This window comes from Mastigoproctus giganteus, chromosome 1 (genome assembly GCF_048544385.1).
Source record: "Mastigoproctus giganteus isolate SK-2022 chromosome 1, ASM4854438v1, whole genome shotgun sequence".
Taxonomy (NCBI): Eukaryota; Metazoa; Arthropoda; class Arachnida; order Uropygi; family Thelyphonidae; genus Mastigoproctus; species Mastigoproctus giganteus.
In genome coordinates, this window is record NC_143575.1 from 253,468,531 (window position 1) to 253,492,817 (window position 24,287).

Below are 24,287 nucleotides of genomic sequence, written 5' to 3' on the forward strand. Positions count from 1 at the left end.
TCCTGGCAGTCCTTTCGCCTTGTAGTGAATGGCTTTCTTGGTAACATTAAGAGTATGCAATTTTTATTCCGTGTGTATCTGACCAAAATAAATTTCAAGGGTTTTTAAAGTTATAATTCTGAATATTTCTATTAATTCTTCTCAGAAATATCACCAATTAAAGTGACAGGTTATTCACTTTTCTTAACATTCTACTCAAGAACTCCTTTCCTGAATTTTTAAAAATGTTCTGGACCCTGCAAACAAAATAATTTTTAGAAAAATCAGCTATATTTCATTAAGCTAACTCTTCTTTGATCATATGCATTTGTTATCCTACATTATTTTACAAATAGATAGCTCCATATTTAAAAATATTCTATAATGAAATGAGTCCTGACTAGTTTCTGCTTAAGATACGCAAAGGTTACTAGTGCATCATAATGCATTCAGCATGCTATTTGAACATCAAATAATCAAGGAAGAAGAAAATAAAACACGAAAATACTGGAAATTACTTTCGACATTTCTTTATTCATTTAAACAAAGTACAGGACAATTACGAGGTCCCAAACCATCCCTAATGAGTTCCACTAGGACACAAGTCTGTTCTGTCTTCCTTAACATAAATAAAATGTGCTCGCACACACAACTTAGTAAACAATGGTTCATGAAGTTTTATTAAAATATATGTTTAGCATGCCGATCATATATACTTTTACTCAATTGCTCATCACCAGCTTGTGGGAAGGAAATATACGATTTTATTCCCCCAGATGGAGCAGGAAATGTGTACTTTTGACTTACGGAAGGATTGCCATAGCTTTGTAGGTCGGAGGTTAGAAAGCTACTTGCGTATTGTGATCCAATGCCGTAAGCTTTGGAAAAGTCAGAGTGAGCGGCTCCTTGTGACACTTCATAATGTCCACTTTTTGAGGAAGAAGACGAAGAGGAGTGACCTTGAAGTGCCCCAGAAAGTTGACTGTTGGAACCGAAAGTGGAAAACGTCTGTTGTGGAACACCATGAACTATAGATGTGGTTATTACAGCTGGATTATGGACTGGTCCACTTGATGGAACAGCTAAAGATACTAAAGGATTTGAAACACCGACTTTAGCAGAATGGACGTCACTCTGAGCGCTCCAGCTCTTAGAAGGAGTGACAAAACCATGGACTGCAGTAGCAATGTGGCTAGGTTTATTGGTTTGTCCTTGTGACTGAACGAACCTTTGGGTACTTTGTGCCTTGCCCTCATTAGATTTAGTGCCAGTGTGAGAATGAACAAAAAAGCTATGCGTTTCTTTAAAAGGAACAGCAAGAGTATGGACATTGCCGATATTGCTAGGAGTATGACTGGGACCTTGGGAATGTACAGAAAAGCTATGGGTTCCTTTAACAGATTCAACTTGGGCATGGGATCTAGTGTCAAGCTGATTAGGTTTCTGACTGGCTCCATGTGACTGAACAAAACTATGAGTGTTCTTAATGGCAGAAAGGCCAGATGTTCCACCACTATGAATTTGACCTCCAGACTGTACGAAACTATCAGCTGTATCCTTTGTGGCAGCAAGAGCAGCTGCTCCAACAACGTGGCTAGGTCCTTGAGAAAGGATGACTACACTATGAGTTCCCTTAGTAGAGGCAGTAGAACCGTGATGGCTAGGTTTAAAACTAGGCACCTGAGATTCTATTTGAGACTTTACATTATGACTTGATCCCTGAGAATGTGCAGAGCTATGAAAATCCTTAGCAGCGACAACTCCCACTGTTCCAGTTGTGTGGCTAGGATGATGGGTCGATCCTGGAGTTTGGATAAAATCATGAGTACCTTTAGACACATCAAGACCAAAAGTTCCAGCGCTATGGCCTGACCCCTGAGAGTGGACAAAGCTATGAGCATCCTTGGCAACATCAAGACCAGCGGTTCCAACACTGTGAGTTGATCCATGTGATTGGCCAAAGCTATGTGCGTCTTTAGTTGCATCAAGTGCAGAGACTTCAGCGCTATGGCTTGATCCGTGAGATTGACCAAAGCTATGAGTACTCTTAGTCACATCAAGTCCAGAGGTTCCGGTGCTATGGCCCGATCCCTGAGAATGCACAAAACTATGAGCATCCTTGGCAATATCAAGACCAGTGGTTCCAGCACTGTGAGCTGACCCATGAGATTGGCCAAAACTATGAGCATCCTTGACAAAATCAAGACCAGTAGTTCCAACACTGTGAGTTGATCCATGAGATTGGCCAAAGCTATGAACATCCTTGGCAATATCGAGACCAGTGGTTCCAACACTGTGAGCTGATCCATGAGATTGCCCAAAGCTATGAGCATCCTTGACAAAATCAAGACCAGTAGTTCCAACACTGTGAGTTGATCCATGAGATTGTCCAAAGCTATGTGCACCTTTATTCACATCAAGTCCAGAGATTCCACCGCTATGGATTGATCCATGAGATTGGCCAAACGCATGAGCACCCTTAGTCACATCAAGTGCAGCAGCTCCAGCAGCGTGTACAAAGCTGTGAGCATCCTTGGCAACATCAAATCCGGAGACTCCATCGCTATGGCTTGATCCGCGTTGGTCAAAGCTATGGTCAACTGCCAGTCCCGATCCGCCAGTGTGGCTAGGAGTATGACTGGCTCCTTGAGATTGCACAAAGCTCTGAAATCCTCCGGTTTTTGCAGCGCCCGAATCAACATGAATACTGCTATGCGTGTCCTTCTGCTTATATTCTTTAGCACCTGTATCAGCCAGGAAACTACTATGTGTATCTTTGTGTTCATAACCCTTTGAAGGGACCAAACTGTGAACAACGGTTATTTGGCTTGGATTGAAAGGAAGGGGCTGAGCAGGAAAACTATGACTGCCAAAAGTCTTAGAGATACCACTATCTAAATGGACGCTACTTTGGGTATCTCTATGCTCGTACTTCTTGATGGGTACTTCAAAACCCTGAAGTCCTGAGGCAATACCATGAGATCCTATATCAACTTGGGAATGACTGGAGCCTTGCCCTGTTTTATGCACTGTTCCGGTCTGGCCAGAACTGTGTGCCACCCCTTTAGAAGGAAAAATTAAAAAATGTGTTTTAGTGCCCTCTGTATTAGTAAGATGTTGTTTCTGAGAGGGAACTAAAAAAGACCCGCTGTCAGTATGACTAGTACTGGAAAGTTGGCCAGTAGCAGAAGAAGAGGAAGTGCCATGGGACCAGTTGTCTGCCTGACTCTGATCTGATGATTTAGACAAAAAACCAGAACTAAGTGATCCGCTTTTAGTTTGACTGGAACTGTAAGATTTACTAGCCTGTCCTTGTCTCTGGTGAGCATCCGAACTACCATGCTCATAACTTTTTGCAGATGAAATTTGACTTTGAGCACCAGTAGAAGATATGGAGGAAGCAACTCCTGATGCCTCATGAGTAATTTCGACATCAGCTGGATCGGCGTCAGAAGTACCTGGTTCATTAGTCTTTATCCAAGCACGAAATCCTTCGCCATCTGCAATGTAATCCACTTGACGATAAAGACCTAAAGCGTCTTGGTAACCATAAGATCCCTTCTTTCCACCAGAATCGTCACCTTCTTCTTTCTGATAGAATCTTGCATTGTCATCAGTCTGTACTTCGTAATTGAATTCGTACGGCTGAGCAGGGAAACTTTCCTCTTCCACCTAGAAAGAAACATTAGTTAGATCAGAATGAATGAATAAAGGCTATAAAATAGGTTAAGATATTATAATTAAGCTTACAGTTCCTCCACATGGAGGAATGAGTAAGACATTTCAAGTTAAGGAAATGTCTTAATGATATGTCTATGACCACGTGATGGGAGTAGTGTGGTACTTCCCCTCCTAATTTGAAGAATTAGGGAAAAGTGCAACAGAACTCACCAAATGGCATAACAGACTTGGAGAATTTGCCAGGTTAAGTTCGCCGGACATTATTCAACAGATTTCGCATCCCTAACAGGAGTTCCTCAAGGATGTTCACTGTTATTTAATTGTAATTGTAGTTGTAATTTTAAGTATAGATTTTAAATCTTACTTGGAATTGTTTTTGTCATGCTTCCTTTTAACATTGACTATTAATAATTCCGTGTTTCTGAGATTAAAAATGTTTCAAACGATATATTGTAATCAGGTGTATCAACTGTAATAGATTTAATTAATTAAATAAACGAATAAACATTAAAAATAGCTTTTGGAGAACACGCCAAGTGTCGTTTGAAAACGTTTTTGGTACTTTACAAATTTTAAAGAGGGCCACTTGTCCATTTAACGTGATCCTTGTTCTGGTTGCCATTTGAGCACTCATATGTAGCACAGCTAGTATAATCACTGTCCTCCCCACACCGGATGGGAAAGACCTGAGTTTGAATCCCGTGAATGACGGAAGGAATTTTTATGGGTCTTTTTCACAACGTGGCTGAGTTAGTCGGTCTCATGCGAGGGTACCATGGGTGTTTTTCTCCAGAATACTTCGGGTTTTCATTCAGAAAAAGAAAATCGACCAGAAACAATCACGAAATCTACAGATATATTATATAAGCCACAATATGGCCTAGTTATTGACACACCTAAAACCGTACAACAACGAACTGTAAACCTAAAACCGTACAACAACGAACTGTAAACCTAAAACCGTACAACAACGAACCAAGAACCCAATTCAACTTTTTAAAAGTTGAATGGGGGTCTTGATTCAGTCGCTAGTGTTCGTGATCTGATCAGGAGTGAAAATTTAATTATCTGCAAAATCAGATCAGATTAAACCCCCATTAATAGGGTCACAGATTTATTACGACTGAGGAAATTAGTCGGAATGCGACAGAGTAACTATTAGCAGTTCCAAAAGAGGCATATCAGGAATGTCAGTTCTATCAACTACCATTCATTATAAAAGGCTGGTGTTTGAATCCTATCAATGATGCGAGGAACGTTTTGGACTTTTTCACTCCGTGGCTGAGCTAGTCAGCCTCAGGAGATATAGCATTTTTTTTTCTTCTAGAAATTCGAACGTTTCGACTAGCAAAACAAGCAAACCGACAAGAAAAAGTGTGTCAGTTTATGGATATAGTACACATGGCTGGTGAGTTCGTTCTCTGGCAATCCTAATATGATAGTTTTTACTTTCCATTCGTTCCACAGACCAGCATTTTTAACACATACTTTGGACCAATAGCCATCAACAAGAAGCAAAAGGTAGGATTTAACTAAAATTACTTTAAGCGTACTAGTAGGTTGTTCTTGCCTTAGTTTTACCTAAGGTAAGAACAGCCTTCTTCTCTGATAACAACACAATCAATTCGTAAAGTCTCTCTCCCTAAAGTCACTGAAAATTTTGTACTCTCAACACCACCTTAGAGTTTATTCCTCCCTCAACAATTAAATTCTATCAGGTCAGGTTATCCTTCTGCTTAAGATGTAACAATCTTCAAAGAGCTTCAGAAGATCTTCAGGACAGTATGGAGAAGAAAAGGGACAACGAAGTCCAGCTGCCCGACTGAAAGAACAGCTTTCTACGAACAGCCCAAAGAACCCTACAGGTATAACCTACGAAAAAGGATAAAGAGAACTTGGCACTCATTTGAAAAGCTACACGACCAGTCTCGTAAGCAGAAGGAGCAGTGAAATATTGTGAAACCCTTTATAATCGAGTCACTACAACCTCATACATATGTGTATGTATGTATGTATGCATTGTTTCAGCCGCACCTGGAACGGTAGTTCATCTCCGCCTCGTTTCATTGTGCAGATACAGAGCTTTGTCAAAGGCCAGGCAAAAAGTTCGAGCCGAGGATCAGAGAAAAGCCGGCCGGAAAGCGTAACTAAGCAAGAACATTTGACTAATTAGTGTAAACAAACTTATAATCAATAAGCTATTTTGTCTAGACAATGCTAAAGCCCCCAAAATTCGAGGACTATATAAATTTACAGTTCACATACCCAAATCATGTGTACATACACCAATGCAATATAACAGACAGCAAAAGGGCCAACTATCATAAATATTAACAAGATTCAGTATCATCTCACAAGGGCATTATAAGATTAATTGGCCTCGGTGTAGTTTATACACTAAACTCTTAATAGACAGCTAAATCTATACAGATACATAAATATTGACCTTGTACCCGTGGAACAAAACATGTCCCACAAGGTTATATCTTATAAAAGTCCTCAGGATTTTGGAGGACGTACTATGAAAACATTTATTGAACAAAACACGTGCATATCACATAGAACATATATACAAGACTAAGTAAATACACAGTCGTACGTGTAAATATATACAATAGAGGGGAACATCGTATGAGGATGGGGTCACAGAATAGTTTGTGCACTATACTCTAAATAGATCACTGAGTCTATATAGATACATAAATTTTTCCTCTACATACATTTTATCTGTAGCCATGGAGCCAATCTGAGTGTCTAACTTGACAGCGTATGTTATGGTAGGAAATTGCCCCTCCTCAGAAGATAGGGAGGGTGGTACAGAAGAACTTATATATATAGAAGATAGGGAGGGTGGTACCAAGTGCAGTTGTTGTTGCAGCCTCAAGTTTACACAGTTTGTAATGCACTGATATGTAGTACGCGCATTGAAATTAATATGACCGGAATGCCCTCTGTTCCTAGAGAACTTTAAGTTGTAATCTCGTCCTCACAAGCGTAATCGCACAATTTGCTCTAAGCACACTAAGATACTTCATTACCTTAGTCTATTTAGTTTGCTACCATTAATCTCCTTTAGCTCTACTGTGGTTCATTCAAGTTTATTTGATTACTTACTAGTCCGCTGTAAGTTAGTTTATGCTTTTTCATGTGTGCAGGGGGCGGACATTTCGGTTTGTTAAATACAAACCGAAATGTTCCCTTAAAAATACCTCAAGACCGCTTAAAAGTTTCCGGGTAAACCTCAAGAGTTAGTTCAGAATTTTTCAACTTAATAAGGATTAATTTCTTCATTCATCCTTATAATTATATCAGATTTTTTCCCCACTTGTTCTACGACATACAGTAATTTCATATTCAAAATTTCTTAGAGACTCTGTAACAGTAATTTCATTATTATTATAAATTAGTAATTTTTCAGTTTCTTCTAACTGTAAAGTAGATCCCCCCCGGCGCCTCCGTAGCCAGGTGGGAAGGAGCAGCAGTGCGTAGCACACGCTTCTTGATTAGACCGGGGTTCGAGCCCGTCACCACCAAACACGGAGGATGCGGAAAAGTCATTCAGGGAATGACCACCGCATATCCCGGAGCAATATGGCCTTAGTTGCTAATGCTCCTAAAAACCAAATAACAACAACAACAGATCCCCCCCCCCTAATTCTTACCGAAAGCAAATTCCGACAGCGGATCTGAAACATAGGTTGAAAAAGTTTAGTAACTGAGTATAATGAAACACCCTGGCAATTATTGTTGTTTTTGTTGTTATAGCGTTTTAGGAGCATCAGCAACTAAGGTCATATTGCTCTGTGTTTACTGTGTGTGTGTGTGTTCTGTGGTAGATTTTGTTTGCTGGACGAAAAACCTGAGTTTCTGGGAATAAAACCATGCTATCCTGGCCTGAGACCGACTAATTCAGCCACGTTGTGAAAAAGCCCCATAAAAATTCCTCAGGTCATCGACAGGACTCGAACTCAGGTCTTTTCCGCCCAGTGTGGGTAGCACAGCGATTCTATCAACTGTGCTACCCATTGAGGACCTTTGATTATTAGAGACAACTTTGGGACCTATATTCTGAACAGCACAACCATCTATATTTCTCTTTTTCTAAAAATATGTTCCTTGTTCATTGGCATGGGGTTGCGCTTATGTACAATGTTCCGTCCCAAGGTTTTCAGACGTTTAAGAAGGCACGTGTATTCGCATTTAAATTTGCTGCGCTTCTATTTGCATGTCAAGTTGATTGTAAATAACATACCTCTGCAATATTGCAGTGTTCCTTACAAAATTTACATAATCCTAAATTTAAATAAAATTGTCTTATTCGTTAGTATCCTGGTATTTGTGGTAACGTAGTGTAATTCGATGTATATTTTACTAAAACAGAACAGTGTTTAAATATAGAGCAGTGTTACAAATTTACATTGCCTTCAGACATTATATTAGTTAGAGGTCATTGGACTTATTATCCACGAACATTTGGGAAAAAATATGAGACAAGTAACCAAATAATATATTCATCGAAAGCGACAATGAGAGTTAAAATACACCTGCGCAGGAAAATTACTGCAAAAATAAATCCAATAAGGAAATATAAACAGAAAATATATTATGGGTTATTCCTGTGCCCAAGCAGCCTACTGCAGACGTATCCTACCTGTAAATAGGATTTGTAGTCAGTGAAATCCCTTTAGGGTTTAATTTTCTCAAGATAACGTTTTATTCAATTATTTATGCATTATCTGTTTATCCAAAATTAATCTCTCACTCTTATAGAACTAAATGTTCAGGCAATATCAGAAAATTCTGTGCAGCATGAAAAACCACGTTCAGGTAGCACAAAAATATTATTATTATTAGGTTATTATTCTATTATTTATTAATAAAATAATAACCTAATAATAATAATAAATTATTATTTATTAGGTTGTTATTTATTTTGACTTGCTGCATGCATTTGTGTAGTTTATTTTTTAAGCTTTATTAAAAAATAATGGGCTAAACTTGGGCTATTTCCTGCTTGATATTAAAAAAATTTCCCTAGCGGTCAAAACCAAAAGTCTAATATTAAAAGTAAAATCGTCTGTTGCGCATTTACAAATATGGAGTTTCTACTTGGTGACTTCATCATAAGTTACTACGAAGTTAGAAGTTAGCCTGTATGTTTGGTAAATTTATTTTATTCTAGTTTATTCCTAAATATTCTACTGTTTTACTTATGTGTATATGAGTATTTAATAATTACTACAACTGAAATTTGTTCGGTGTACATATAAATATAGCTTATTGTAGATGCGCGCATTGTTTTGATATTCTCCATGTATTTAAAAAAAATAGTTCCAATAATATTTTTTGTTTAAAAATAAAATAAATTATATTTAATGGTTATTTATCTAAAATATTACTTGTTTTTTGAGTAGATAATTGTTTAGCATAAACGGCACCATATATTTGCCTTGAAATAAAAGCATATACTGTACGTACTTTTAAATTATCCTAATGCAAGGAAATCAATATTAGCAAGAAATGGCACGTACTTTATATTTTGTCATAAATGCAGTCAGTTAAAAATGTGGTCATATCTGGTCATATAAATATCGTTTGTAGTAATAATAATAATATAATACAATAGGATAATGTGGATAATGGATAGAATATAATGTAATAGGATAATATGGCCATTTTCTTTCGCAAGGATTCATGGGTAAAAGTCTCCTACTGACGTTCAACGTGATTTTTTTTTTTTTTTTTAATAATGCAAAAGTCAGCTTCACACTGAATGCCTTAAGACAATAATTTCTTAAGGCACTACTTAAATTATTATCTTGTTTTTCAAGTGCTATTATTGCTGTGTTCTCGAGAAGTGATACGTGTTTTACTTCCAATCGGTTTTGCACTTGCGTGTTTGATCTGACCCAGATTGTTACCTGTACCACAATCTGCCATAATCGATAGCCTCTAGTTAAATTTAATGAAATATTTTTTATTACTTTCTAACAGACATTAAGTTACTGAATGTAATTTAATGTAATTCAGTGGTTCAAAAAAAAAAAAAAAAGCTTTCGAAATGTAAATTATGAACTACACTGTTTGCCAAAATATTAGAAACAGAATTACAACTTTAATTAGATGTGGCTGCTATTCAGTTAGTGACCTATCCATCACCACTTTGAGGAAACTTAGGCAAGAAGCAAGTCATTAGGACCATTGGATACAGTGGTATCCAAAGACCAAATACCTACGAAACAGTGGTATTCATGGTCTCTTTAGTTCCTCCTGACTATGAAAAGTTTGTACTTTTGTGTAGATATCTTTAATACTGAAGTAATGATCTACGAGTGGTATTTGAAAAGATTTTGAGTCATATAAAAAACATGGATATATTAAATTCGTTTCATGCATTTAGTAACATCTTAATTATTATTGGGTTTTTAATTAAAACGTCATACCTTCCGAAACTAATAATTTTACAAGAGAGACAAGCAGTGCAACTATGAAATACCCCTTTTTAATGGGCTGTCTGGGAAACAAATCCAGAAGGATAAGGAGACGATGGAGAATTATACAATGAGGGCTCTACGGTCCCTTAATCAAAAGGGACCGTAGAGCCCTCAGATGTGTACCTGTGTTTATCTTTGAGGACACTGGACATATCCTGTGAACAAGTTCATCATATTAACCATAAATAATTGAGCATGGAAAAAATTTTCAGCGAAATAAGTTTACCAAAAGAAGCTTTCAATGAAGACCTACAGAGGGAGAATTGTGCGTAGACCATTCTTACGAAATTTTCCCAGAATTTAAAAAAGTTAGCCATTCAGTTGGTGACCATGAACGAAACTTGAATTCGTTGTTATTATCCAGGGACCAAACAATAATGGAATGGCATTATAAAGGATCTCTTCACAAGAATTTTTAAAAGGAATAATCATCAGCTGTCAAAGCAATGGCATCAGTTTCTTGGGACAAAGAGAAGATGATATTCATTGATTACCTTCAGAAGAGTAAATCTGTAAAATATCTAGAAAAGACGAGGGAACGTTGCATGAAATATGTAAATCTTAGATCACTTTAGTGTGCAGCCCATGGATAAAAGTTGAATCGCATCTGAATTAGTTCTTTCTTTCTTTCTATGGTCAGCCATTGAATGCTGATCTCTAGGGGTTCTCGAACCCCCAATAAAGAAACCGTAGAATATTTCTTTATTTCTGTGAACAACTTGATGAAGGGCGAAGTTAGTTATCTTCGTTGTTTTCGGTTAACCGGCCTTAGGATTGAGGTCTGGAATTCCGCAGGAGTTATTCAGAAACTTTCTTCCCACACAACAGACACATATAAACCCAGAATGCAAGCGATACACAGCTGCATGTTTATCCCTTTGTCGAAACTTATATCGCTATTTAGCAGAGGTCAGACAAGCTTTACGATCGTTTCTGGTTCATCTTGCTTTCAATGGCTGTTATACTGCTCCACAACAATTCACCGTCTCATATGGCGCACCAAACACCTAATCTCTTGTAAATCTGGAATTGGAAGGTTCTTGACTTTCCAGTGTACAGTACAGGTCTTCTTCCCATTCAGGTTGAAGAAACATCGAGGCCATCGCTTTCAATTTGATGAGTACTTTAGAAGGCAGGGTAAACATGCCTTAGGCAGCAGCGAGACAACTTTTTACTGTAAGAGTAGAGAAAATTTTATTGGCAGGTGCCGAAATGTATGTGGCAATTATGTGGAGAAGCAGTTGATATGTCCAGCCATCGGTTCTATTACATTCCATATTAATATTTTAACATGTTCATAAAATATAGCAATATCTTAATCGTTACTCAATATACATGTACCATGACTTACTAAAATTTTCGTCTGATAATACCAAATACTAGTATACAAAAATGTAAAAACCCAGAAAATGTCGTCTGATAATACAAAATACTAATTCATTTCAATCACATCACATCAGTGATTGAAATGAACTAGCATTTTACGCAAAAGCAGACGAAGGAGAAAAGTCGTCTGCTCAGTTAATTTTACACCAGGTCTTTATATTTCTGCCAAGTTAGGATACAAAAAATGTCTTCTGATAATACAAAATGCTAGTTTACAAAAATACAGAAAAATCGTATGATGATACAAAATGCTCATTTCAATCACTGATATGATTGAAATGAATAAGCATTTTGCGCAAAAGCAGACGAATGAAAAAGGTCGTCTGCTCAGTTAATTTAACACCAGCTCAATATTTCTTCCAAGTTAAGGACCATTTCTATTAACCTCTAATTATTATAACCAAAAAATAAGGATACGCATAAGTTAAGAGCATGGCCATACGTATTTCTTTATACTAACATGACTTAAAGTAGTAATGGCTGACTTTACCTTAGTGCGTTGCGTGTCTTTTAATTTCTTTTTTTTCTTTTTAAATCTTAAAAATATTTACCAGAGCAGCTTGTACTGTTGCTTTCTGCGGAGTTGCTGCGCCGTAGGCCTGTTGCTGATCGTATTTGGGGGATGAAATCTGTGGTTGTGGGTAATAGCTGGCTGGCTTTTCTGGTTTCACGTACACAATTGATGATTGGCTCACACCACCAGCAGTGACAGTTGTAACCAAAAAACAGCATGCAAGAATCTGAAAAATAAAACCATTTATAAAGTCACGCTTCCATAGATAAACACGCACTTGTTATGTTTGCTCTTTCGCGCATGTCCGTTTAGTTTTTAATAGAAGAATGTCCCATATCAAGAAAAAATGTAAAGACCAAAAAAAAAGATGTAGAGACAACCAGTTTAAAACGAATTCAGGATATCTATTGTAAAGAGGACTTCTGGATTGATATGGCGTTGGTATGTAATGTATGCAATTGACATACATTACGTTTCGACGCCTCATGTTCTTAGTTTCCTTGTTACTAATTGTAAACCTTAACAACAGCTTAATTAATAAATTAGTCTGCAATTAATTTTATAAATTAGTGTTGTCCAGAAGTATCTTCTAGCAGTAAGGAATTCGACACGTAGGAATAACATCAATTCTTTTAGGCGTGGCCGAAATGTTTACAAAGTTCATACAGATAACCCACGTAAACACTGTGGGGGGGAGTAATGCTTCTACCTAATAAATAATTATAACTGCCAATTTACAAACGTCAGCGTTCCCATAATTATGAAACAAAGTGCGTGATGCTTGTTTTAAACCAGCCATCAGATAACTGAAATAAATTATTTATTGCATAACATTTATTCCAAACACGATTAGCCTTTGGTGTTGTGCAACACCTATAACAGCCTAAACAATATTTGTTGCCTTGGAGTATCTAAGTAATTCGAAATTGAAACACGTAAGGATGAAAGGCAGCTGTAAAAAAAAAAAAAAAAAAAAATCACTTGAAATCTCCCTTCCGGACCTCTGAGGTCCGAAGACACTCCATTTGAAAAACTCCCAAAGGTTTTACATAAAGTCCCAAAGGATCGTTTTCTATAAAATCAAATAAAAGGACAATTATAAGTCTGAATTTTAATGTTCAGATTTTTAAATGGTAATCACGGACAATTTCTTTTGAAGTCTTGTTCCTCCTGAGGGCACTCTTCAACCCCGGATAAGCCTCAAGAACATGCCATTAAAACTCTTAATAATTATAGAGTTAACTAGTCCAGAGAACTGGTACCGAGTTAGGGACATTGGAGAACCAAAGCGAGTAGGGATGGTTTTCATGGTTAAAAGTCATTGCCATGACACCAAATTGCTTTTGTTTGATGAAAAGACCACTAAAAAAAAAGTTCTTGGAACAAGATTGCCCAATGAGGCCATTTACCAAAGTATAAATATCCTTTGTTCTTAGCAGAAAAATATCCTCTAGTTGTTAACAAACAAACGCCCAATGAGGAAAGATTTTAAAATTAGTTGTAAAATGCTTATTGGAAATTTCGAATCTTCGATACTTAAATCTGTCTTATTTATGATCCCCGCCCTACGTTTTACAGCGCAGGTTAAAAACATGTTTAGGAGTTTTATGTTGACATTCATAATGACTTTACAGAACCATGGCCCAGATATTTTTGTTTTCTGAGGCTACAACGTAAAATGATGCATCGGTTAATTATACCCAAATGTATTTCCGCCATATTATTGATATTTCTTTATAAATTTTAGGTATCATCAGTTTTAATCGGAAAGATTTGATTTTTATTTTGCGCACACTAAATTTTGTCCTCAATTTTTGAATCTTCAAAATCATTATCATTATAATCGATGATACTAGGCACAAATCGCAAAGATTCAAATTTAATTTAATAAAATTTCATGAAACTCCATCCACTCGGAGTAGAGTTATTACATGCGGACGGACAGACAAAGAAACAATGTCGGATTTCTGTTAATTCAGTGGCTTGACCAATCTTTTTAAAAGGTCCAAATATGATATTTAACGAAAATCCGTTCCTAATAAGTGAAATTATTACATGTGGACCGACGGACGGACACGGTTAAGACAACAGACGCATTATGCGTACTAACGTGCCTCAAAACCATAATTTTAATACATGTATATGCTTTTTACATTTTTAATCTCTAACTAGGGATATGGTGCAAACAGTTCTAGAAGCTAGTGGATTCATTTTATCTCTAAATTCTCATGACTTTGTTTTTTTGTGCGGTACCTTGTTATTTTATCTCCCCCTGTTGTCAGTTTTTATCTCTTGGTGCCATCTTTATATCTTGTTTTGTGCAGTTTGTTATTTTTATGTACCGATGTCAGTTTTTTGGCGCGTTTATGCACTTAAAAATCAGTACATAAAAATAATATGGTGAAGATAATAGGCATATATATGCATCTGCACCTATCTTCATCATATACATCTGTGTGTCTGTCCGTCCGCATGTAACAGAGGAACGAACCCCCACGTATTTTCATGAAATTTTATGTTTGGGCCATTTAAAAATATTTGTTAGCCATTGCAAACTTGATTAAAATCTGACAAATAGAAATCCGGCAATTATTTTTATTTTTTTCTCCCGAAATAACTCCCAGTTTGGTGTCGACCTCTGTTGAATCAGAATTCTGACTAAAACCTTTTTATAGACTGAGAGAACCTACCCCCAGAAAGTCTGGTGTCAATCCAACGTTTCCTTAATGAGTAATACCTGAACATACGAAACTTACTTTCAGTTATATGCTTGCACATAGATAACTCGGAATATGTTTTAAACGATTTTTGTTGGTCAAATTTTAATTGAACTTTAGGATGGCACAATAAATCTTTCTAAAAGATTTGAACATAAAAGTTAATGAAACACTACCCACTGAGAGTCAAGTTGTTGCATGCGGACGGACGAACGGACATAATGAAGATAATTTTTTTTTTCGTGGTAAATAAATATTGATTATATAATGTTAAACAATAGTAAATGATAATATGATTTATAAAAATCACAACTGATTTAAATAACTTGGTCCCTCTCACTTGAATTTGTGCATGGAAAGAAAAAGGGGGGAAAACTATGAAAAAAAAAAGTGGAAGGTGAGTAACCAGTAACATTACGATGCTATTCGCTGTAAATGGCGTTACTCCTAAAAAAGTTCCGTAATCCGACCCCATCAAAACTATTAAAATCCTGAAACAAGTCGAACTCACCTTCAACATGATGCGGATGAGAATTGATCAGAAATGTCGAGAAGAGCCACTGAAAGTAACAATCCCCCGTGTCGTGTGACGTGCGTTTTATACGGGAGGGTGTCCCACTTTTCGCTTTCGTCTGAAGGTGAAGTGGGACGAGCGAATCCATAGAAAGGAAGATGCAACCGATGTTTTACGATTGTGCCTCGGGCTTTATGGAAGATGGATGCGGATTGCACGAAAGCTGAAACGTACCAGCGTCTGTGATATGGAGATAGTGTACCTGGTGGGAGTTGCTTCTGTGGGAAATCCAGATAAGTTGAAACGTTTATCGGAGGGGGCGTTAATTAGTGGGAACCCTCACCTTAAGGTCAAGTTTATACATGCCCTGGCCAGCTATGCGCTGAAGAAGGGGGAGGGAGGGCAGAGGGGAAAGAGATGAACAACGAATCCCTCAATTTTTAAACCACTCAATTATTACAGACGGTTAATTGGTAGATCATCAGAAAATCAATATATGGATTTTACATATTGCGTTGCGTTGAAATTTTTAAAGTTTATTGAAGTTTTCTGGCAGAAAACTTCAATAAACAAAGACGAACGAGAGAGAAGAGAGCATGATATAGAGAGAAGGGAGAATAATATAAAGAGAAAATGAGAGGACAGAAAGGGAGAGAGGGATGTAAAGAGAAAAGATAGTGAGAGAAGTAAAGAGAGAATAATATAAAATAATAACGAAGTTAATTACTGATAAAAGGATACATTGAATGGTACGTTTTCTAGGGCTAACACCACTCAATACATCCTATGAATAATTTGGCTAAGGCTATCTGTTTCTCTTTGCGATTTTCCAGTATGTCTAGGTTCAAATTGTTGAAATTATAGATTCAAATACTCTAAAATTATAGATGCAATTTATGTTAAATTTAGCAGCAAACTGACAGAATAACAGCTAGTCTGACAGATAGCAGCCATTTAAAAATAATGAAAGTGAGTACCAACTAATAACTTTCTTATAGGTTTATTTACTAGTGAAAAATAATTATATAGTGAAAAGGAAAGGCTTTTGCCGATTTAAGGCGAAGAGGAGTAAGGATAGCTATAGTACCTCAATTTCCTTCGAATTTCTCTAATAGATTTTGAGGCATAAAAATTAGGATTAGCAGCATAAAGCAAAGAAAAATAATTTTATAGAGATACTTCGGATTTACCGGGAGCGTAACTGCCCGTTCCTTTAGTAGGGGATCCGGGTATTAAATAGAAAATTTTAGAATAAATAAAATAGTAAGTATAAAATTCTACCAAATTTAGCTTTTAGAAATAATAAGAATAAACCAGCCTTACTGAAATAGTAGAAGAATAGAAAATCAAATTTAGTTTACTGTAATAATAATAATATTAAATAATAAATTGAAAAAATGAACAATAGCTTCATACTGTAAGAAACATGGCTAAAAGGATTTATAACTTGGATTGCTGTCTGGTGTATAATAAAGAAAGATTGCAGCGCCCCCTCATTTTATTTTGGTAACTATGTGACCAATTAAATAAATAATCAATTAAATAACTTACAATGTTAGAAAAGGCTGAAATTTGTAGAAATTGAAAAAAAAAAAAGGTAGCACTAATTTCTTAAATGGTGAGTTAAAAAATAACAGCTAATTTCAGTTGTTTTAGGTAATTTCTAAGGAATAAACAGAGAGAGAGGGCGAATAATAGAGAAGAGAGGGAATAATAGCGAAAAGAGAAAGGGAGAGTGATGTGGCATAGCCGATTAATCAAGGTGCGAGTGGAACAAGACAACCGTTTTAGTTGGCTGTGGTTCGAACTCACGTGACTGCTAAATACGGTAATAAGTGCATCGTTCTCAAAATTATTACTTAAAATTTCTCCGACTTATGTGTCCGTGCCAAATTAAGAACAGAACATTCTTTTTTAAAGAGGAATAGGAAGAGATAACAAAGGAGAAGGAAAAGAAAGAGGGCGAAGGATAGAGAGAGATGACAGCAGAGAAACAGAGCGAGCGAGAGATTAGAAAGAGAAAAAGGAAAGAGCTGAGACGAATAGAAGAGTAAATGAAATAAAGAGAGATGATATAAGAGAGAGAGAGAGAGAGAATGACAGAAACAGTAAAGAGAACGAAAGAATGATAAAATGTGAGAGAATGTTTGTGTGTGAATGATAGAGAATGAGAAAGACAGAGAAGGAATGTTATATGAAGGCAGAGAAATAATCCTCATTTCATGTTTAATAAACTAAACGAAAAAAATCATGACATCATAAAATCAGCTAAACCATCATGATTTACATCTCGCTTTATTATTGGTCTAATTACTAGCAGCATTATACATCAATGTTAGATATTTATGAAAATACCCGCGCACAAGTGTACACGATGTTACTTCGACCCAATGAATAAGGTCACAACTCCAGTCTCCGTCCCTTACATTGGGATTTGTGTGGCCCTGTTGCTCGCCCCTAAAATTGATGTGTGCTAACCACAGGGATTCTACCAACAGACACCACTCATCGTTTCATCCGGGCGCACTAAATTACACAACGTACTCGTAGCAACAGCAAACCTGACCTGTCGGCGAATGGCGAAATCGAATTAAAGTAATCCTCCGCTAACCGTGAGCTCATGCGGCCATTCATTAGGGGCCCCGATACCTAACCATCTCTCACCCTCCACGGTAAGCATTCTGTTGCATTTCCACCCACCTCATCAATTGAACGCGCCTTGATGAAAGCACAGGAAATGGGAACACGTGTTTCTCTCTCTCTCTCTCTCTCTCTCTCTCTCTCTCTATAACATGAAAACAAAAAGTAATCAAAAAAGGGGAAAAAAACCAGATATTATATTTACTGTTACATTTCAGGCGCGTTAGATTTTTATTTCTTAAATTAATTTAACTAATTATCTTATTACCAATTAATTACTAGCTCAATTAAAATATATAAAAGTAATTGATGTCTAAATGATACACTTGTTTCATTTTCTATTATTTAATAAACTTTAACTATCGTAATAGACTGTTAACGCTTTCGTAATGCATTTTACTTATTTCTTCCAGGATTAACACTTATGTTTCTTTTGTGACTAATATAATCAGCAAATAATAGTAATTTATTTATATACTAAATATATTATTATATTTAGTAATTTATTAGTTACTAAATATAATAATATATTTAGTAACCTGATAACAAAAAAACGAGCGAAAAGCAACGACTTTTATGCGCTAACCGAGAACATTTCTCGTTTCTGCACATCCGCCATATTGTCCAATAATTCCTCCTATGAGCGCACGGTAACAAACGTAATATCTAATGCTTCAGCTACAATATACGGTATATGGATGGTATTTTGCTAAGGAGGGTTTATGATATGCTAATGGTGCCTAGGACAGGCCCCTTTGTCCTTGACTCAGGTAAAGAAAAGAAAGTCGGAGGTAGTGTTAATAGTGAAAGGCAGGTTTTAAGAATTAATGAATATCAAAATTGATTTGATGTGACACGTGAGAAAGACAAAAATAAAAATGATGCTGAAGAGAATGGAAAGAAGGTAAGAGGTAATCTTTGGTTGAAATCGAGATGTAACCTTCCATTGGTGACCTTTTACTTGTGAACCAGAGCATAAATATATTGAAATTGCGGTCCTAAAGAAGAACCCACAAGGTTCTTCTTTAGGACCTCAACTATTTATTCTAAATGTATATGATTTTTCATCTCTTGGAAACTTCACGGATGATCCGAAACATTGTAAAGTTGTTAATTCATCCTCGGAGAGCTCAGAAAGTATAATTTTTTTTTTTGTTATGAAACCCCCAAAGAGAGGTAGTAGAATATAGCTTAGTTCCATGGCGTGGGATGAGGATTGAGAAGATTAAAGAAGATACTTGATGACATTAGACTTGTATTTCTGTAGATTGTAATTTTCGGAAAACACGTATGAAATGAGCTTGTTGTAGAAAACGGACGTTGAAGGAATAAACCCTATTCCCTTCCCCAGAAATCGTAGGCCACTACTGCCATGATTGTAGAGGATTTTATAAATTCCCTAGTCGTCGATGGGAATCAAGTCCAGACCTCTCCAGACGAGTGGCAGATGGGGATGTATCGTATTGAATAAACTACCACGGATATAAATTGAATAAACTACATGTCCATCCACAAGACAATCTGTACCTGTGTCCCTAGTCCGCAAGAAATTTCACGAGCATGCATTTTCGACCATATCACAGTGAAAAGAAGTCTTAAGGAGTGGTATACAGTATTCAGATGAGCCAGAAGGGACAGGATCATGGTGTGGGACTGGTTCTCAAGGTTTGAACCCAAACCAAAACCATCAACGCCGATTCGTAAACTGACATCTTGGACAATTCTCTGGTACCACAGTCTGGTACTTCTATGAGAATGGGTACTCCATGTTCAGACTCCTTTAGAATGAACTGAAGCACCTGATCAGGACACGGATAATACTTCTGTGGCAATTGATGGCATGGAAAGAGAATTGCAATTATGAAGTTGTGAAATTCGAAAGGTAATCTATGACAATAATAAAATGCAAAGTTTAGTATACAAAAATTTTGAGTAAACAAAAATAAAACAACAAAAGTAAATTAAGATAAATGACTTACAAAATAAACATAAAACAATGTCATTGCAGGTTCGGTACGTTTTTCATTTCTTTTAAAATCTGGTCCCTAGGCCCTACTCCTTATTCATTTGTTTATTAAAACTCTTGATTTTCCAAACGATGCTTTCCCAATATTTTTGGTATGGTAGTGTACTGTATTTCTGTTTGTAAGCAGAGCTTTAATTTTAATTTCAATTAGTAAACAGTTGACCATTTCTGTGATTAGTGTTCACGACGAAGGCAATCCATGAGTCCTTGCAAACTGGTAAAATAAGAAAAATTTCCAATGTCAAAGATGTTTGGAGGCTACAGAATGCAGTCAAATGAATATATATATATATATATATTTTTTTTTTTTTTGGTGTATTCCATCTTTGAGTACTAGATCCTTGCTCATCTTGCATAACACATAAACTAAAATCTCCAGTGATTTAGTTGACTTCTTGAGAAATGAAGTAACCATTTTACTCATTTATGGCTCTCGTGGGTAGCACAGTTGGTAGGATCGCCGTCCTCCCCACACCGGTGTAAAGATCTGAGTTCGAGTCCCGTCGATGATGTCAGCAATTTTTATGGGCCTTTTTCACAATGTGGCTTAATTAGCCGGTCTCAGTCGAGAGTAGCGTGGTTTTTTCTCCCTGAAACCCAGGTTTTTCATCCAGCAAACAGAAAATCGATCATAGAACACACGCAATATACAAACAATAAACACGGAGCAATATGGCCTTAGTCGCTGATGTTCCTGAAACCTCCTACAACAACAACAAACCATACAGGCTTGAAATGGAATAGATGGTCTTTGGAAATGACACTGACGTCACATAAATTAGGGTTTTCTTTTATCATCGTGGTGTCTACTGTTATTTATTAGCTTAGTGACCACCTTTTATTTCACCAAGTCCTGGTGAACTACGTGATGTCTTGGAATACATATATTAAGGCATGGATGGGCGAGTTGCTTTCAACCATTTTCTAAGATTTATTGCACGAATGACACAATAAATATGAGGCCCCGTTTTTTTGCTTTGGTGTGTCCAGTTTAACAACCAGAATACAAAGTGCATATTTTTTGTCCTTTGAGGCGAGTAATATTTCTCTTTTGATTCTTCAATGTGAACTCTTCGCCTACATAACACACAGGAATCTTATAATCCGAGAGGAGTATTGCCCTTTTTTTGTGATACTAGTAATGTCGCCTAACCTGGTAGGCTCTGGCCTTTAATATTTAGAAAAAAAAAGTATTGGACTTTATGAAATGTGCTTCAAATATTAATGCTTGATCTTTTATCAGTAGATTGCAACTTAGTTTCAGAAAAATGTTCGTAATAGAAAATAAAAATACAAAATTTGTCCATCTGTTAGAGCAGGGCCGGCGAATCTTTTTATGGCACGCAAGGGGTTCTTGCCAAGAACCCCTTGAGTGCCATAATTTTGCTGGTCCTGTGTTGAGTGATCGCTTTTATTTTTCTTATGAACAGCCTTGTCTGCGCGTGTAGCGCAGTGGTATCGTCACCATTCTCCCCACATGGGTTGAAAAGGCCCTGGTTCGAATCCCGTCGATGACGTGAGGACTTTTATGGTTTCTTTTCACTCCGTGGCTCAGTTTACTGATTTTTCTCTCTGTAAATTTGTTTAGATTATCTGACTAGCAGTGCCATTGTTATGAACGAAAAAGGGCAAAGACCCTTTTTTATTCATAACAATGGCACTGTTAGTGTCCTCAGTCTATCAAGGGAATTTTAAACCTCTAGAAAGAGAAGATGTGCACTATGTTTTTTTTTTTTTTTTTTTTTTCACCTGGCTGAATATTCTCTCACACTAAGTAACTTTAAAATTCCAAGCGATGTTTGTGATAATTTATTATATTTCCAGATTTCTTGTACACTAGTCAGTTCTCCAAGAAATCATTTTATGAATTATTTCTTTATTTTTCAATATTTCAACAAAGAAGCAATATTTTCCTGCAAGGCCTCTCAGGTTAGGCGATATCACAGCCAGGTTAATTACTTCCAAAGGCAATGCAAAAAACCACAATAGCAAATTGTTTTCTTTAACATAGGTGATGAAAATTATTTGATTTAAAAATATTGCCTCCAACTTTCACTTTCTTATTTGAATTTGAATTTTGAGTTGAAAATTGTGAGAAGAAAGAAATAGGACAAAATATTTAGGCTGCCTTGGGTGGGGAGTGACAGAATGAAATATTAAAGAATGCAGGGAAAAGAAGAGGGTACTGGCTGCAATAAATGGGCTTTTTGACCTTGACGGGAAAATTTTCGCATGTCATGACCAGCGTAGAAACCCAGAGGGGAGGGGAAAAAAAAAAAAAAAAACGAACTCATCTCCCCTAAAGGAGGAAAGTGAAGTAGGTCACACAAAAAAGTGCATCCTTGGTAACAGCCTCACTGAAACAAATAGTAAGAAAATAAAATATAAAGTACTGCAAATAAAATGTATGGTACCGATTCACAACAGCATTTCCCTCTGCATAATTTGGCTGTTTGGAACATCCCTGTTGGTTGAAAATGGTCACAGTTGCAACGCAAGGACATCACTGCCGTGTTCATTTCTCTGTAATAATTTATGCAATAGTTTTCAAACATTTTGCTGTGTAGCGAAACCCTTTCTTTTAAATTTCACCAGAATCATTTATATCTCAAAGTTCCCATTAAAATCCAAACCAATGTAATGTAGGTACTGGTTGTTTGCCTGTTTCAGGAGAGAAAAACCATAGCTTTTGGGAACAAACAACCATGAAACTCTAGGTCGAAATTCCTCAGTAATATTATCCTGAATGTTTTGAAATTGGTAGTTCCACCTCATTTGCTCATCCTCATTTACCAATCCTTTAAATTTATGCAAATTAGCGACCACCACAACAACACCAGTACTGTGTTCCAACAATCAATTACTCTCTAGCTGAAATAAACTTTTTGCATCCCCTTCAAGCCTTCCTTCCCGAGTAACACATTGCATATAAGAACCTCCTCCCCATACCAGTTAGAAAAGACCCGGGCTTGAATCCAATAAATAACACGAGAAATTTTTATGAGCTCTTTTTCAGAATGTGGCTGAGTTACGTGCATGGTTTTCCATCCAGAAAACAGACAAATCGACCACACGCAATTTACAGACAATATATACGACGTAATATGATCTAGGTGGCCGATATGCCAAAAACACTACATCAGCATCCCATAACCATCCCAATCTGTTATGTCCCCTTGTCTGTGTTATCCGAAAACGAGTAAGGATTTAGGCTACCATCAGCACTTACTTTACACAATCCATTTAGTCTTAAACGCTTCAGCGAGTTCTAGCAGATGATTTGTTTCCAGATGCCACAATTTACAGAACCCGAGTCTTTCTTGATAAAACTACCCTTTCGTACCCCGATTACTTTGTTCTTCTTTGCGCATCACTCGGGTTAACCCAGTGGGTACAGTGACTGTCCTCCACACTGGGTGGAAAACGCCTGTGTTCGAATCCTACCAATGACGCGCCGAATTTTCATGGGCCTTCTTCACAACGTGGCTAAGTTAGTCGATCTTAGATAAGGGATGCCTGGATTTTTCGTCCAGCAACGAGCAAATTGACCCATAAATACACGCGATTAACAGAAATATACTGATGCCCCATTGTCTTAGTTTCCTTGCTGCTTAACACACACACACACGCTTTTCAACAACCGATCTAGAAACTAAAATGAGGCCCCAAATCTGTAGGCAGTAGTTGTACTCAAGATGCAGTCTAACTACTGCCTTATATAACGGGTTGGACAATCACCTTGTCTTTGCTGGTTAAATTCCTCCATACCATTGAGAGAATCCCATGAACTGTTACAGCAGCCTGTCTGCACTGCTCAGAGAACGTCACGTTTGACTGCACAATTACTCCAGTTTTTTTTCTTATTATTATCAGCTATAACTATGTATGGTCGGCAACAGTAGAACCAATCTTCAAAGAAAATCTTGATCCGTCCAATGCAGTCCGGGTTTTCTCATGTTGGAGTGATGATTTTATTTTGTGTACTGCCCTGCACGGAAAACAAAATGCAGACATTGAATTGTCTGATTGGAGAAGGTTCAGTTGGTGGGGCATCATAGGACAACAGTGTGATCACAGTCAAATTTGTGAGGATTTGGTAGCATCAGTTGGGAAGTTGGCAAATTACGCGGTTGAGCATGTGGTTCCTTATGGTAGGAGACTGACACGTCAGTTTATGGCTCTTAGGTAGGAATCAGTTGAGAGGTTTGTTGTTATTAGAGGTATGACTTTTCATTAAATAAGTTGTCTAGGTCTAGTCTCCAGACTCTATGGTCCACATCTTAGACGTCCCTGACAGGGACAACTTTTAACATTGGTACGACTTAACATTGGTTAA

General features: G+C 36.9%; 1 protein-coding gene across 1 annotated transcript; it reads right to left on the reverse strand.

Annotated features, from left to right (window-relative positions):
• Positions 1-655: 655 nt before the first annotated feature.
• LOC150091786 (uncharacterized) lies at positions 656-23,194 on the reverse strand. The gene is made up of 4 exons (XM_090369714.1): positions 23,181-23,194; positions 19,605-19,812; positions 12,092-12,280; positions 656-3,651 (listed from the first exon to the last, which is right to left on the reverse strand). Exons 1-4 carry the CDS (start codon positions 23,192-23,194, stop codon positions 661-663), a joined length of 3,402 nt encoding a protein of 1,133 aa, XP_090225840.1. The 3' UTR covers positions 656-660.
• Positions 23,195-24,287: the final 1,093 nt, after the last annotated feature.

Bases quoted from the DNA above. Each gene is read 5' to 3' on its own strand.
- LOC150091786 (XM_090369714.1), bottom strand. The intron at 12,281-19,604 runs GTTTGGGTTCAA...TTTATTTTTCAG, and splicing joins AATCGGCGTTGATGGTTTTG to ATTCTTGCATGCTGTTTTTT. The intron at 3,652-12,091 runs GTAAATATTTTT...GTTTCTTTCTAG, and splicing joins CAACAGTACAAGCTGCTCTG to GTGGAAGAGGAAAGTTTCCC.